Below are 13453 nucleotides of genomic sequence, written 5' to 3'. Positions count from 1 at the left end.
AACCATAGTGGAGACAAGACACAGGTTGTTTTTTTCTTGCTGGAGCTAGTTGATGTCAGCTTATAACTCCACACCTGGATTTGAAAACACACCTCTTTTTGCAGCGGAGACATGTCTGTCACAGCTCGAGGTGCTTGGGCTGCAGATCCCTTCCCTAGCCTCTCTCATGAAGAGCAAACATTTCTCTTACAGTTGAACTTGAAAGGTTCCCCTTCTGCAAAATGTGGCCCCGATGGTATAAGCTGATTGACAATGAGAAGTGATGCGATTGTCACTCTCATACAGAGGACATGCTGCAGTGGAAGAAACCAATGGTCCATGAAGACCAGGGTCCGGTCTAGAGCAGTGGCTAGGAACAACAGCTTCAAAGGAAGTTGAGGAACGACCATCGACCACAGTGCCCCTAGCCGCTCACCACAACCACATGGGAAGCTTTATCATGACAGCTGCGGGCACTGGCCAAGTCTTGAAAACTCCAGTTGACGCCAGACTCATTTAAATACATGACTATGGAAACATTCTTCCTCTTCTTACTATGAGCAGCGCTGATGCAATAGCAGATAGAAAAGTGAACCTGGCTTCCCAGGCAGGGTTGCATAAAGAGTTTGGCAACAACTAGGAAAGAGATTTTGCATGAATACCAACAGGTTGCTGCATTGTGTTGCTAAGTACGTTCATGGCAGTGCAGGTGCTCCCTCTAGTGATCAAACAAATACCTAATTTTTGTCTGTTTTGTTTTTGACCCACTGTTTTTCCAGGAAGAAGAAAAGGAGTACTTGTGGCACCTTAGAGACTAACAAATTTATTTGAGCATAAGCTTTCGTAAGCTACAGCTTATGCTCAAATAAATTTGTTAGTCTCTAAGGTGCCACAAGTACTCCTTTTCTTTTTGCGAATACAGACTAACACGGCTGCTACTCTGAAACCTGTTTTTCCAGGGTGATCATAACTTAATTTGTGTCAGGGCTGATCCCCGGCACCTCTGGGCCTGGCAGTTCAGAGCCCCGGCACCTCTAGGCTTGCTACATCCATTATGAATGTAAAAATATTGCTTGAGCACCAGCACCTCTTTCATTACAAATTAAACACTGAGTGCAATGGCTAAGTACCGGAGGTCAGCAGAGAAGGATCCTACTCTGACTGACAGTGGGGTTTTACAGAGTAACTTTTGATTTAAACCAGGTTCTAGAGGACAGAATTCTGTTTGAGTTATTTTCTTTTTATGTACTTGGGGGAGAAGGAAGGGGTGGGCATATCCCATTAATTTTTTTTTAGACAAAAGCTGGGTTAAAAACACTTAAACAAATACAAGAGAAAGGTCAAACTAGAAAAAGGTCTGTTAGAGAAAGAAAAATATCTGCAGAAAGTTAAATAATAAATGCCTAGCTCTTATATAGCATTTTCACCCATAGAACTTCAACCACTTTACAAAGGAGGCCAGTATCATTATCCCCATTTTACAGATGGAAAAATTGAGACACAGAAAGGGGAACGTGTCTTGCTCAAGGTCACCCATCAGGCCAATGGTAGAGGTGGGAATAGAACCAAGAGCTCCTGTGTCCCACCCCAGACTTCCAGACACTAGGCCACACTGCTCTGTAACAAGAAATTGCCAATAGGCCATGATTTGCTGTGGCTTGACTGTCAGATACGAGTACCTCGCACTTCCATTACAGCCAACTAGAGCTACAGGCAATCAACTCTTTTGAAAAAAATCACATCTCCGGTCTACATAGCTTTTGTCCTGGAATAGCTGTGTGGGTTGCAGGTTGTATGTGTGTTTCTAACCAAGCAGTTTTAGTACACAACCCCTGTACAGCAGTGGATGCAGTCACACCAGTATAAAAGTGCCTTAATAGCAGGCTAGATTATTCCCCTTCCTGTACAAGAATAAGCGATGCCAGTATAAACACCTGTATGCTGGTAGAACTGCATCCACACAAAGGGCAAGTTGACACTTAAAATGCAGCAGCACCAATTCAACTGGAGCACTTAAGTGAAGACACTTAACCCACGTTCCCAAGAGGCAGTAGCTATATAGATGGGAGAAGCTCTCCCGTTGACATGGAGGTTAAGGTTGGTGTAACTATATCGCTCAGAGATGTGGATTTTTCACACCCCTGAGCAACACAGGTACACCGACATAGATCTGTAGTGTCAGCCTGGCTTACGGGACTTAACTGTACCAGTATCGTTTACTGCTTTAACTGTAGCAGTATAGTTAAAATGTACAGCCTGTGTATTCAGACACTCTCAGGTCTTATTCTCTCTTTCCCATCAAGGGTGGCTCTTTGGCCCCAAATGAATATTAATTAGGTCTTGTTGAACTTGGCAATTTAAATGGCCAGCCCTTTTCAGTTTCCTTCCAGGCCAAACTAGGCTATGCCCAGCAAAGTTCACCACTGCAGACTTCAAAGCAATGACATGTCAGATGACATGGCTCCCAAGAGGGGTACAAGACCATGCTCCTCATTTTACTAAGTCCCTGCAGAGGGCTGCATGCTTGGGTTGACGTCAGGAATAGTGGATCCTATCCCTTGCTCTGCCCATGGCATGCTGGGTGACCAAGGGCATGGCTCACACCAGCAGGTCTCTGGTTCCCCATCGATAAAACAGCCAAGAATAACACACACCTGCATTTCAGGGAATTGCAATGTTCAACTAAAGGGGATGTGCAAGGAAAGAAAGTTGGATCTGGGCCTCTTGGGGCTTGGCTATGATGCATGTAAGGCTGAACAGTGCTCATTCTGGGAGCTTTTAAAGGGTTTTTCTTTGCTGCTTACTTTTTCCTCCTTAGATATATCCGGAATATCAGGTCTTCACTTGCCGCATTTTGTTGGAGGATTTTTGGCATTACTCAAAGAAACTGGCAGTTTCTTAGCCCTTAAATGATGGGGAAGGGTCCTTAACCCTAAAATCCCTTCTCTAAAGCACTCTTAATGAAAGTGTAAACGCTCTGAACAAGACCACTTCCATTTTCAGATCATCGGGTTTCACTTCGCTGCTATTGCGGATGTCAAAGGTATTGTATTACCCAATAGCACCAGAGGCCCCAGTCCAGATCAGGGCCCCACTGTGCTGGCGCCATACAGACATGTAGCAAGAGACTGTCCTTGATGCAAAGAACTTACGATTTTAAACAATACAAAATGTGGGAGGTGAAACTGAGGCATGCAGGGACAATGACTTGCATGGCTGTGGTGGAGCAAGAAATAGAACTGACAAGCGAAGCATGTTCCTTAGTATATTAGGCAAATGTGTAAGGGGGGAGAACTAGTGTAGGATTTGGGAATAGAACCCAGGCCTCTTAACTCCCCACCTAGTGCTCCAGCCATTAGGCAGCACTGCCTCCCTAAAACCTCTTCCAGGATTAGGAGGCCCCTGGCTTTCTAGTGTTAAGAAAGCATTGACAAATGTGGAGTGGGGTGGGGGGAAGGAAACCACATTTCAGGCCTCCTTTATGCATCACACAGAATTAAAAACAGGGCAAACATCCTATGTCTTGTCTTGGTTTCATTTAGAAACATTAAAGTGGCCTATAGAAGATTAAGCAATCCTTGAAAGAGAGCTGCTAGACGAGTGTTTATATAGTTTCTCTTCATACACCTTGAAATGTACAAACTCCAGCACCAGAGCTTAATGGTCTGTAGTAGGTCAGGAGGGTCCACTGTCTCAAGCCCTCCCCTCCCTGCACTGTGGCTCCAATACAACTAAATGAGACTGCATTGAAGGGCCTGTGTGCTCACAGGGGGTCTCAGGAAGATCACATCAGCAAGACACCATGTAGGCAGAAGGGGATGATCTGTGTGGATCCTTTGAAGGCTGGGCCTTAATTAAGGTTCTGTCCATGTGGATCTCTTTGCGAGATGAGATTAAGACGTTCTGAAATTATTTGAAAAGAACCACACAAGCCCAAACAGATAAAGTTGTGCCTTGGGGAACTATTTTTATTTGTCGGAATAATCATCATGCCACGGGGAAGCCGGAAGTACAATACCACACTAAGAAAAACGGTATGAAAAGTACAAAAATAAGGAATCCGATGTATGGCAGTAAATTACTAAAAATAAATATTGTAAACACAAAAATAACAGAACAGCTGAAATCTACAGTCAATCATTTCTGCTAATAGCTGAACGATCTTTGGCTTTAAATCAAATCTCCTCCTGCCCCTTAAGGAGCCCATTCTGAAGACCTTGTTAAGATGCACTTTTCTTTGTTTCAGGCCAATAAAAAGAGTCCAGACTGTCTCTGGGACTAGCTCACATTTTACAGGAAGTCTGTGAAATAACCTCTATCTGAAATATACTATGAATCTTGCAACACAAGGTCACCTCCAGAAAGTAACGCTCCATCTTTAATGACAGCTTTAAAGCAATAAGGAATAATAATTCTTATCTCTTTCATAGCATTCTCCTCCCATAGATCTCAAAGTGCTTTGCACAAAGAATATGCATTATATCTCCATTTTACAGATGGGGAAACCGAGGCACAGAGATTTTTTTTTTTAAGGTCCTAATTTTTAGTGGGACTGAACATCCACAAAGTCAGCTGAGTTCAGTTGGGATTGTGGAGGTATTCAATACCTCTGAGGAAAGCTTATGCAGAGAATCAGTGGCAGAGCCGGGACTAGAACCCAGGTTTTCTGAGTCCTATTATCCACTGGACTATGTTGCCTCTGAAATAGTCTACTGCAATTTAGAGACGTATTAAATCATGTGTGTTGCTTAAAGGCAGATTTCACTATAATTTGCACCTGGTCTAGCTCATTCTGCTCTGAGATCTGCATGTTAAGGTTCTTCCTACCATGCACAATATTGCATAGTTTGTCAAATACAAATTCCATCCAAGGTAACAGCCAAGTGAATAATCTGTAAGGTAGAAAGAATGGTTCTCTCTCTCTTACCCCTGGCAACTATCATCGGGGAGAAAAATAAGTGCCTGAAAGATGAATCCCTGCCTTTCTGGAGAAGAAATAAACCTTACATCAAAGAGAACAAAGAAAATGCATCTTAATGGGAACAAAAAATGAGCCATCCTGAAATGTGTGGTAACATTTTCTTAGTGGAGGAAAGACAGAGCAGTGTTGAGAATCAACACCCGTCTACATGATCTGATCTTCCTTTCTCATTCTGACACACATTAATATAACATCCCATTGTAATTTCTGGTTTAGAACTTACAATCCCACTTTGTCATGCGTCTCACTTCCATTTCACATCGGCCAGCTTCTGAACCAAGAACAACGTCCCCCTGAAAAAGCTGCCTTCACAACCTGCCATCAGCTATAAATTCTTAATATAGTTTTCCTAGCTCCTAAGCTGGAAGGAATGGTAAGACAGTAGCAGCTTTCTACGTAGATGTACTGATGCTTTCTCTTTCGATACAGAAAGGTGCACAAACTGTACTCTTAAAGTGAACAGAGGAAATATTCTGCATAGACACAACTGAGCCATATGCCGAAGACATACATTGTCTGGAGATGATCTGCTACAGCTTAATTCAAGTGTACCCAGTGCATCCCTAAGAAGTTGTACAAGGAGGTACAAGTTTCAGAGTAGCAGCCGTGTTAGTCTGTGTTCGCAAAAAGAAAAGGAGTACTTGTGGCACCTTAGAGACTAACAACAGGCAGATGGGTCCTGAACTATCCACCCCAGATCCAAATTTCGGGGAAGCTCAGAGACAGCCTTCACAACTAGCCCATTGCTCTGTAACTGGGCAAACCAAAAACTCAGATGGGAATTCCCTCTGAACTTTGAGAAAGTTTGGATCTGGCTCTCACAATTTGGTAGCACAGAGATTTTAAAACAATATTTCCCACATGGAAAGGCTTTCTTTTTGCACTCAAGAGCGCCCACCTCTTTGCAGATCTCATTGAGCCTACGTTGGGGAGAAATCCCACCAGCCACATAAATACACACTTGTCAAGACAAGAAAGCTCGAAGAGAGTTGTGAGCTCCTGGTAACTTATCCTGCTGCCATTATGCCTGTTCCATTTGTAAGAGAACAGGTATTTGGTGCTGAGCACCACCTAAAACATGCCGAGAAGCCTTCCACTCCCGAAGTCCATGGGAATTACGGGTGCTCAGCAATTCTGGATCTGACCCTCATTCAGAGAGCCTAATGTAGCTTTCCTTGCTGACCCAATTAAGTGCCATTGACTCCAGTGGGACTACTCACCGGGCCCAGATCCAGCAAAACACTAGCACCTGCTTAGCTCAAAGTGCATGAGCAGTCCCACTGACATCATGAGATTGCTCCCAGGCACCGAGTTCAGGGGGCACTTCAGGGCCAAGCTCTGCAAAGCACTTAATCTAATGCCCATTAAGAATCAGTGAAAGGACTCCCATTCACTTCATGGGCATTGAGATGGGCCCATAAGCAAGGGGTGAAGGACCATGCCCAGGGGCTGGTTCCATCTTGCAACCCCTTATTCATGCAAGTTGATCCATTTGCATCAATGCAACTCCTCAGGTGAGAATTAAACCATTCGCACAGTCGTAACCCACTATACTGCAAGGAAAGGGGGAAGCTATCATTGCCAAGCCCCTGAATCAGCAGAGCACTTAAACATCCCCTTAACCTTAAGTCACATGCCCAAGTGCTTTATTGAACCAGACCCCCGAATCAGCTATGAAAAGGGATTGCCTTGGCCCCCCATGTCATTGATTGCAAAGAAAGCATCTATGTTAAAAGTGAACTCATTCACTACTGGTGAAATACAGTGTATACCGCTGGATAATCCCTTGTCTTTAGGTTTATAAATATATCCCCAATTGTAACCCTCTCCACTGTACAGTAGATATAATCAAAGCAAAAAAGTCTTGATCAGTAGGCAAATACTAGTAATCCCAGTAGAAGAATCACACACAACTGCTTGGTGTTGGATGAGATGGTTTTCTGTTGTCTTTTTTTTCTTTTTTTTTAAATTAAAGATAATTTATTTAAATTCATCTAAAGTTTCTAAACTGGATGATTCTTTTACATTTCTGTACACATCAATTTTGATTTTTCCATTTATTTTATATTGTAATTGTGTGGCTTATGAAAAAATATAAGCATTTAAAATGCCAAGAGACACCTGTGGCGTGCTTTAAAATGGTGCTATTGGAATTGACACCCTATGTAGAGATTCTTTTGGTAAAGAAGTTACCCCAAACTGTATAAAAATATACAAAAAACAAGCAAAAAAAAATACACACAAATTCTATATCCCTCCAAACGGATGGTCAGTTTCAGGTTTTTATGTGTATATCACCAGGTGTGTTACCTCATGTGAAATATTTACAAAAACATTTATGCAATTCCTCACCCACCCTTGCACAATTTTGTGTGTGAATTTGCTGGTTTTGGAAACAAGAAATTGGAGAATTGAGTTCGTCTGCACAGTTTTATGTTGGCAAAATTATGAACTCTTTATCATAAAAGGCAAAGTGGTGGGGAGAGTTCTGCTCCACAGAGCAAGCCTGCTATTAGCTTTGGGGACGCCAATTTGGAAAACCAGAAGGATTTTGAAATTTTGAGTGACAAAATTACCTTTATTTCTTTGCCACTAGTGACCCAAGCTCCTGAACCCTCACACACGTGTTTAACTTTAAGCAGGTTAGTGCAGCCATCAACAGCAGAGGGTTACTCACATGCTTCAAGCAAAACACTGTGCGTGTTTGCAGGACTGGAACTGAATCTTGTAAGAAATTCCGGCCTGATCCCCAACTTGTGTTGAAGTCAATGGTAAAACTCCACTTGCTTTCAATGGGAGCTGGAGGTGGTGGTGAAGAATAACATATTTGCAGAATAAAATGTTTAACCCTTTAGATTAGAAACAGCTAGAGCCTAATCCTGGTTTATTCCAGTGAGTAAACCAAGGACCTGCTCCTGCACTGCTAAAGTCAGGGGAATTTTGTCACTGACTTCAGTGTAAGCAGAATTAGGACCGTGCTTACCTCAATGGGGGCTTGCATGTGCAACGATTACTCATGAGTCAGAACTAGCAGGATCAGACTCTGAACTAACCAATTAATTTGTTCCCTGGCTGCTGCTATTTCTTTTAGTGCACTAAATACATGGCCCTCACACTTTCATTTCCCCTGATAATACAAGACCTGAAATGACTGCACCCCTCCCGTACATATGTCCTCAGAAATTTCAGTCCTTCCACCCTGCTCCCAGACAGTTATTTAAAATAATAATAAAAGAGCATTCTGCACTAGTCTCTCAAACCACATTAAAACTAGTCCATAACAGTCCCCCGTTTGTGACTATATACATAAAAGATGTAAGATCTCTCGAAACATAAATACAGTGCATAAATCCTATGGGGTTTTTACGAATAAAGATACGGAGCTAGTTCACAGACAAAAATAAATCCAAACTCACCACATCAATTGAGGGCACAGTGTTTAAACGGTTGTGGAAGAGAAACGATTCATTTCAGTGATGGTTTTTTCTATGCACGCATGCACCAGTAGGGGCCACCAATGGCTATACGTGCCAACTACTATATTAATAGGAGAGAAGCTGGGAAATGGGACTACACCCTGAGTCCCCAAGTATTTCCAGGCACATGCTCTGCTGGTCGAATTAAAGAAACACTTTCAACTTAATCCAGCAGGTACTTTAATATTACTCACCACTCTGTACGGACACTTAGTATCCTTCGGCGCAGATTCAAACACACTGGTTTAAATGCTGCACCCTGTGCTTTTAAGAGCGTTACCATGACTTTCATGGAAATAACACAGCCTTGATCAGGGTAAAAGACTAGTGGAGGTCTTTAACCCAATCTTAAACGAGGTTTTGCTTTCTAGTGTGTTAAGACTTGGACATATACAAATAGGTATTGTTTACTACCAAAGTGACAATGCAGTGTCTTCATTGCTCCAGCATTATCCTTCTACTGCTACAGAACAAACGCCATTGCGGCTGGGGAGGGAGGTTTAGTATTTTAAATAGGCTGCGGTGAAACAAAGAGGGCTTTGACTGGAAAAGTAGCTACATGCCCCGATGACACTTTTAGCTTTACTTGATAGGTAGTTTTATGGCATGCAATAGAACTCCTAAGAAAATAACTTCGAACACACGGCATCTCTGGTCTCAGTGCTGGTATCTCGATAGAACAAGCAAAGCAAAGAGTCTTAGGAGCTTGAGAAGCAGGAGAAGGAGTGTGTGTTGGAGGGTGGGAAGGGGGCCGCTGGTTTGCTCTGTTAAATCCAAGCCTTCCAAACGACCCCTCTTATCGCTGCCCGGCCTCCCGGATCCGGCACGCCACCGCCGTGATGAGTGCCGCCCCCTTGCCGCTGCCATCTTCTGATTGGAGGAAGGTCACTTCGCACTTCGGGGTCAGCTGCCTCACCGTTTCATGCATGACTGAGGAGAAGCTGCAGCGGGTGGAGGAGGACAGGAGTGAGTATATCTATCTCTGACGCTCCCCATCTCGACCCTAGGGTTTGGCCTCAGTTCATTTTAATCTTGGCTAAGAGGATGGTCAGAAGAACAAAGAGTTTCCCCCCAGCACTCCCACAATGACCATCTGGATGCATTATCTGTGGCGAATGAACCTGAGCCCTCTGCATCTAACCGCATGGTCTCTACTGCTTGAGCTAAAGGAGTAAGGCACCCATAAACCTCTCTAAGTGGGCCAGCCAATCGATGGAAACAGAGGCCCACTCTGTATTGAGGTGGGTTACATTAGGCACCATCCAACAGTACAAACTTGTACCTGAGCAGTCAGGCTGTGGACTAGGGAGATCCTCTGGGACGCAGCGAAGAACAACGCCTCCCAGTCCAGCAGAGAGCCATTTCATGCCACTAGTACAGCCTCAGGGCTATAGCAGTTGGTACCTGCTCTTTGTGAACGAGAACAACCTCACGGGTCCATATAGCAGCAGTTCCACTGACCTCCATGCCCCTTCTACCACTTCCCCTGGGTTGGTAGCTGAGGAGGTAGGGTTTAGCTCCAGGAGTCTCCAGCATGATGGACCCAAAGGGGTAAAGCGCCTTTCGTCCCTGACTTTCGAAAAGCTGAACTGCCCAAAATGGCATCCTCAAAGCTGGTCTAGCCCATAATGCACTGCACAAGCCATCCCGGGGCAGAGGGAAGAATGCTTCTTGAGCCCTGCACTGACCCAATTAGCAGTGAAAATGCAGACACAGCAACACAGCTATTCACAAACGAATGGCAGTCATGGACATTCAAGACCAGCTGGATACAGTCTTTAAAGCATGTCTCCTGGTCTCTAAAGTATGTCTCCCAGCCCTTTCGTAAGTGACCAAGACAAGGGTGCTTCCACCCTTTCCCTGCAGAACATATTCCATCATCTAATGGATCAGAACTCCTCCCTCCCCCCCAGGTTTGGCCTATTAATTTCATCCCACTGTTTTAGGGCTGGTTGAGAAATGGTCGCAGATTTTCGGCAAAAGATTTAGAAACAAAAATCTCAGTTTTGCACGGACTTTTTAAATTTTTTCATCTCAATAAAATAATTTGTTTCGACACAAATATTTTCCCTTTCATTCGCCCCCTTTTTCAGTCCCTTGGGAAAGAGAAAGGGGGTGGGGGGAAACCAATACCCAAAAAGTGAACATTTTTTTCATTTCAACGTGAAACAAATGTTTGATTTCCATGGGGAAAAAAAAAACGAACGATATGAATATTTTTGGATTATCCATAAAAAGGTGGATGAAAAGTTTTCAGCCAGCCCTTGTTCTTATGTCTGCCATTGTAGCCTGCTTGTGATTGTCGTATCTGGCTGCTAATGTCCCCTTGGAACAACCTCTGACCTCCGGGGACTCTCACAAAGGGTAACTTACTGAGGATGCAGTTTGTAGAGTGTCCCATCCACACCAACTGTGACCTTAAGGAAGTCCAGCTTGCGGTTCTCCCGGATTTTATCCACTACAGCTGCCATGCCAGCACCACAGAGCTGAGCAGCGCGCCGGGCTACCACGGTGCACACCTCCTTCACAATGATGCTGTCATCACATGTGCTCTCCAGGCCCAGGTGCTGGAGGATGGAGCGGACCTGGAGCAGGGCAAGGCAATCGCTGGAGGAAGGCAGACAGGGCAGGATAGAGGCATTAGAAACTTAAAGAAAGCCAGCAGTCAACATCAGAATGCAGGGACAGTCTGAACTCAGGATGCCTTTGGAAGTATAATTCTAATCTAAAGAATGAGAATAATCTCAATTCATTCCTTCTCGTGCAGCATGACCTGACATAAAAGCTACTGCGGGCCAGGTTCAGCCTTCAGTGCAGCCCCACCACTTGCCCTGGGCGTAAGTGATTGGAACTCGGCAAAGAATCCTGTTGATGATGCACAAGGAAGAAGAGATTTTCCAACTCGCTCTCCTGCAGCTGAGCTGGCTCCGCGGGGCTAAGAGAGTGAAAAGCAACAAGGTCTAGATTTTTAAAGCCTGACGCTTAACAATCTGTCCCACCTTGTATTTAGCTTGGACACTCTGGTTACCACCTCTGGTTATGCTGGAGGATAGGGATAGGATACAGAGGGATCTAGACAAATTAGAGGATTGGGCCAAAAGAAATCTGATGAGGTTCAACAAGGACAAGTGCAGAGTCCTGCACTTAGGACGGAAGAATCCCATGCACCGCTACAGACTAGGGACCGAATGGCTAGGCAGCAGTTCTGCAGAAAAGGACCTAGGGGTTACAGTGGATGAGAAGCTGGATATGAGTCAACAGAGTGCCCTTGTTGCCAAGAAGGCTAACGGCATTATGGGCTATATAAGTAGAGTACCAGTGTTGGATCATATTAAAGAAGTTCTGTATTAAAATCACAAATGAGTTTGATTCCCCATAGTTTACATTCCAGGGTATTACTAATTAAGAGGTCTCTTGGGTTTTGGTACTGTTTCTCTCCCTCTGTGTGTGAAACTTGCAAGCTGCTAATTGTGTTAGTACATTCTAAGACAGTCTGTTCTCAAAACAATTCTTTGTAACAACAGAAACAGCACCAAGAGACTCCCTGCCCTTTTGTTGTATTCATCTTGCTTTGTTAACAATTGTGATTAAAATAGAGATAGAGGATGTATGTGGATGGATGCTTGGTGTGGATAATAACTGAATGATCAGGGAGGTGCCAGCCTAAGAATGCAGTGTCCATCGGCTGAAGAAGGCGTTAAGTGGAAATAAACAGAGGACCCCCGGAGGGCAGACTGGAATCCACCCAACAGCCTCAAGAATGGGAGAACCAAAGAACGAGATAACATCTGGCAGCAGGGAGCCGTCAGGAATGTGCCATCTGCTGATTGATTCAGCAACGGCATGATGAAGCAATTCCCATAGACTGGCATAGGAAGAAATTCCTATAAAAATGGACTCTAGAAAGTAAGAACTTTGGGGTCTGATTCTGCAAACCAACTTCCAGGAGCGTCAGATGAGCATCTGACAAGGTCCTGCTCCCTCCTCATGTCCAGACCACCTGGCCAGTGGCTTGGCACGAGCAACTCTAAGGCTGGTAACTATAGGTTTCAGAGTAGCAGCCGTGTTAGTCTGTATTCGCAAAAAGAAAAGGAGTACTTGTGGCACCTTAGAGACTAAAATTTATTAGAGCATGTGCTAATAAATTAGAGAAATTTGATAAGCTACGATTTCAGAATCTAGGCTGGGTCACTCGCTGAGTAATACCAGGAGTGACAAAGAGACTGAAATACCCGTGTTAAGATGTTTAAAAGAAAATAGGGTAAGCCAGTACCAGAGGGAGGAATGGAGTCAGAAGGAACTCCAACCTCACCTTTTGTTACAGAAATTACACCTTTTAAACAAATCCTTCAAAAATTTGGGCACAGTCCTTGGACTAAACTAGCCCTAGCTGATGTCTGCACTATTTCGGACCTAGAGGATAGATTGGCTTAGTATATCCTCATATACAAACCTTCTAGTGCTGCCAAAAGAGATGCAGCAGCAATTTGGTTGTTGTGGGAGGCATGTAAGGATTCTTATCTCCGCTTGTCTTCATGTAAAGAGGAAAAGGCACAAACGAAAAAGGGAGCAGACAATTGGAAGGTGCTGGCGACAAATACCCAAAGTCAGCTGAAAATAGTGAAAGAGGTACTCCAGGAATGCAAAAAGAGAGAAAGATTCCTGGCAGATCAAGCCAAAGCCTCTGAGAAAATTGAAAGAGAATCATGTGCTCCAAGATATGGTAAAGAAATTAACCCTGAAGCAGGGCAGAGCACCTGCAAATCATAGTCGTTGTGAGTCACTAATTAAGAGTCTGAGACAAAAGTGGGCTTTGCCTCTGAACAGGTAGCAGCCATTACAGTGCCTGAAGGGGGAGAAAGTCCTATGTACGGCACCCCCAAGCATAATTACAAAGAGAAAAGAGAGTGAAAAAGTTAACTCTGCAGAGGCTGGAGGGAATTAAGCAGCTAAACTTTGTGAAAATGTTAAAAAGAAAAAGTGTTAGAGAAAGAGCATTCTTGGTTTCTTTGCAGCC

The 13453-nt window shown here is 44.0% G+C and overlaps 1 protein-coding gene across 2 annotated transcripts in view; it reads right to left on the bottom strand.

Moving 5' to 3' along the window:
• Positions 1 to 3926: 3926 nt before the first annotated feature.
• The window catches only part of LOC119848696 (hexokinase-2), a 68165-nt gene continuing 58638 nt past the window's right edge, over positions 3927 to 13453 (bottom strand). For both annotated transcript variants that reach the window (XM_038384811.2, XM_038384812.2), the window contains 2 exons: positions 10810 to 11043; positions 3927 to 9377 (listed from right to left, as the gene is read on the bottom strand). In XM_038384811.2, the coding sequence (XP_038240739.1) occupies positions 9233 to 9377; positions 10810 to 11043 (379 nt within the window). In that variant the 3' untranslated portion in view covers positions 3927 to 9232. The remainder of the gene's footprint in view (positions 9378 to 10809; positions 11044 to 13453) is intronic.

This window comes from Dermochelys coriacea, chromosome 26 (genome assembly GCF_009764565.3).
Source record: "Dermochelys coriacea isolate rDerCor1 chromosome 26, rDerCor1.pri.v4, whole genome shotgun sequence".
Taxonomy (NCBI): domain Eukaryota; kingdom Metazoa; phylum Chordata; order Testudines; family Dermochelyidae; genus Dermochelys; species Dermochelys coriacea.
This window is presented reverse-complemented; position numbering and strand designations above follow the sequence as displayed.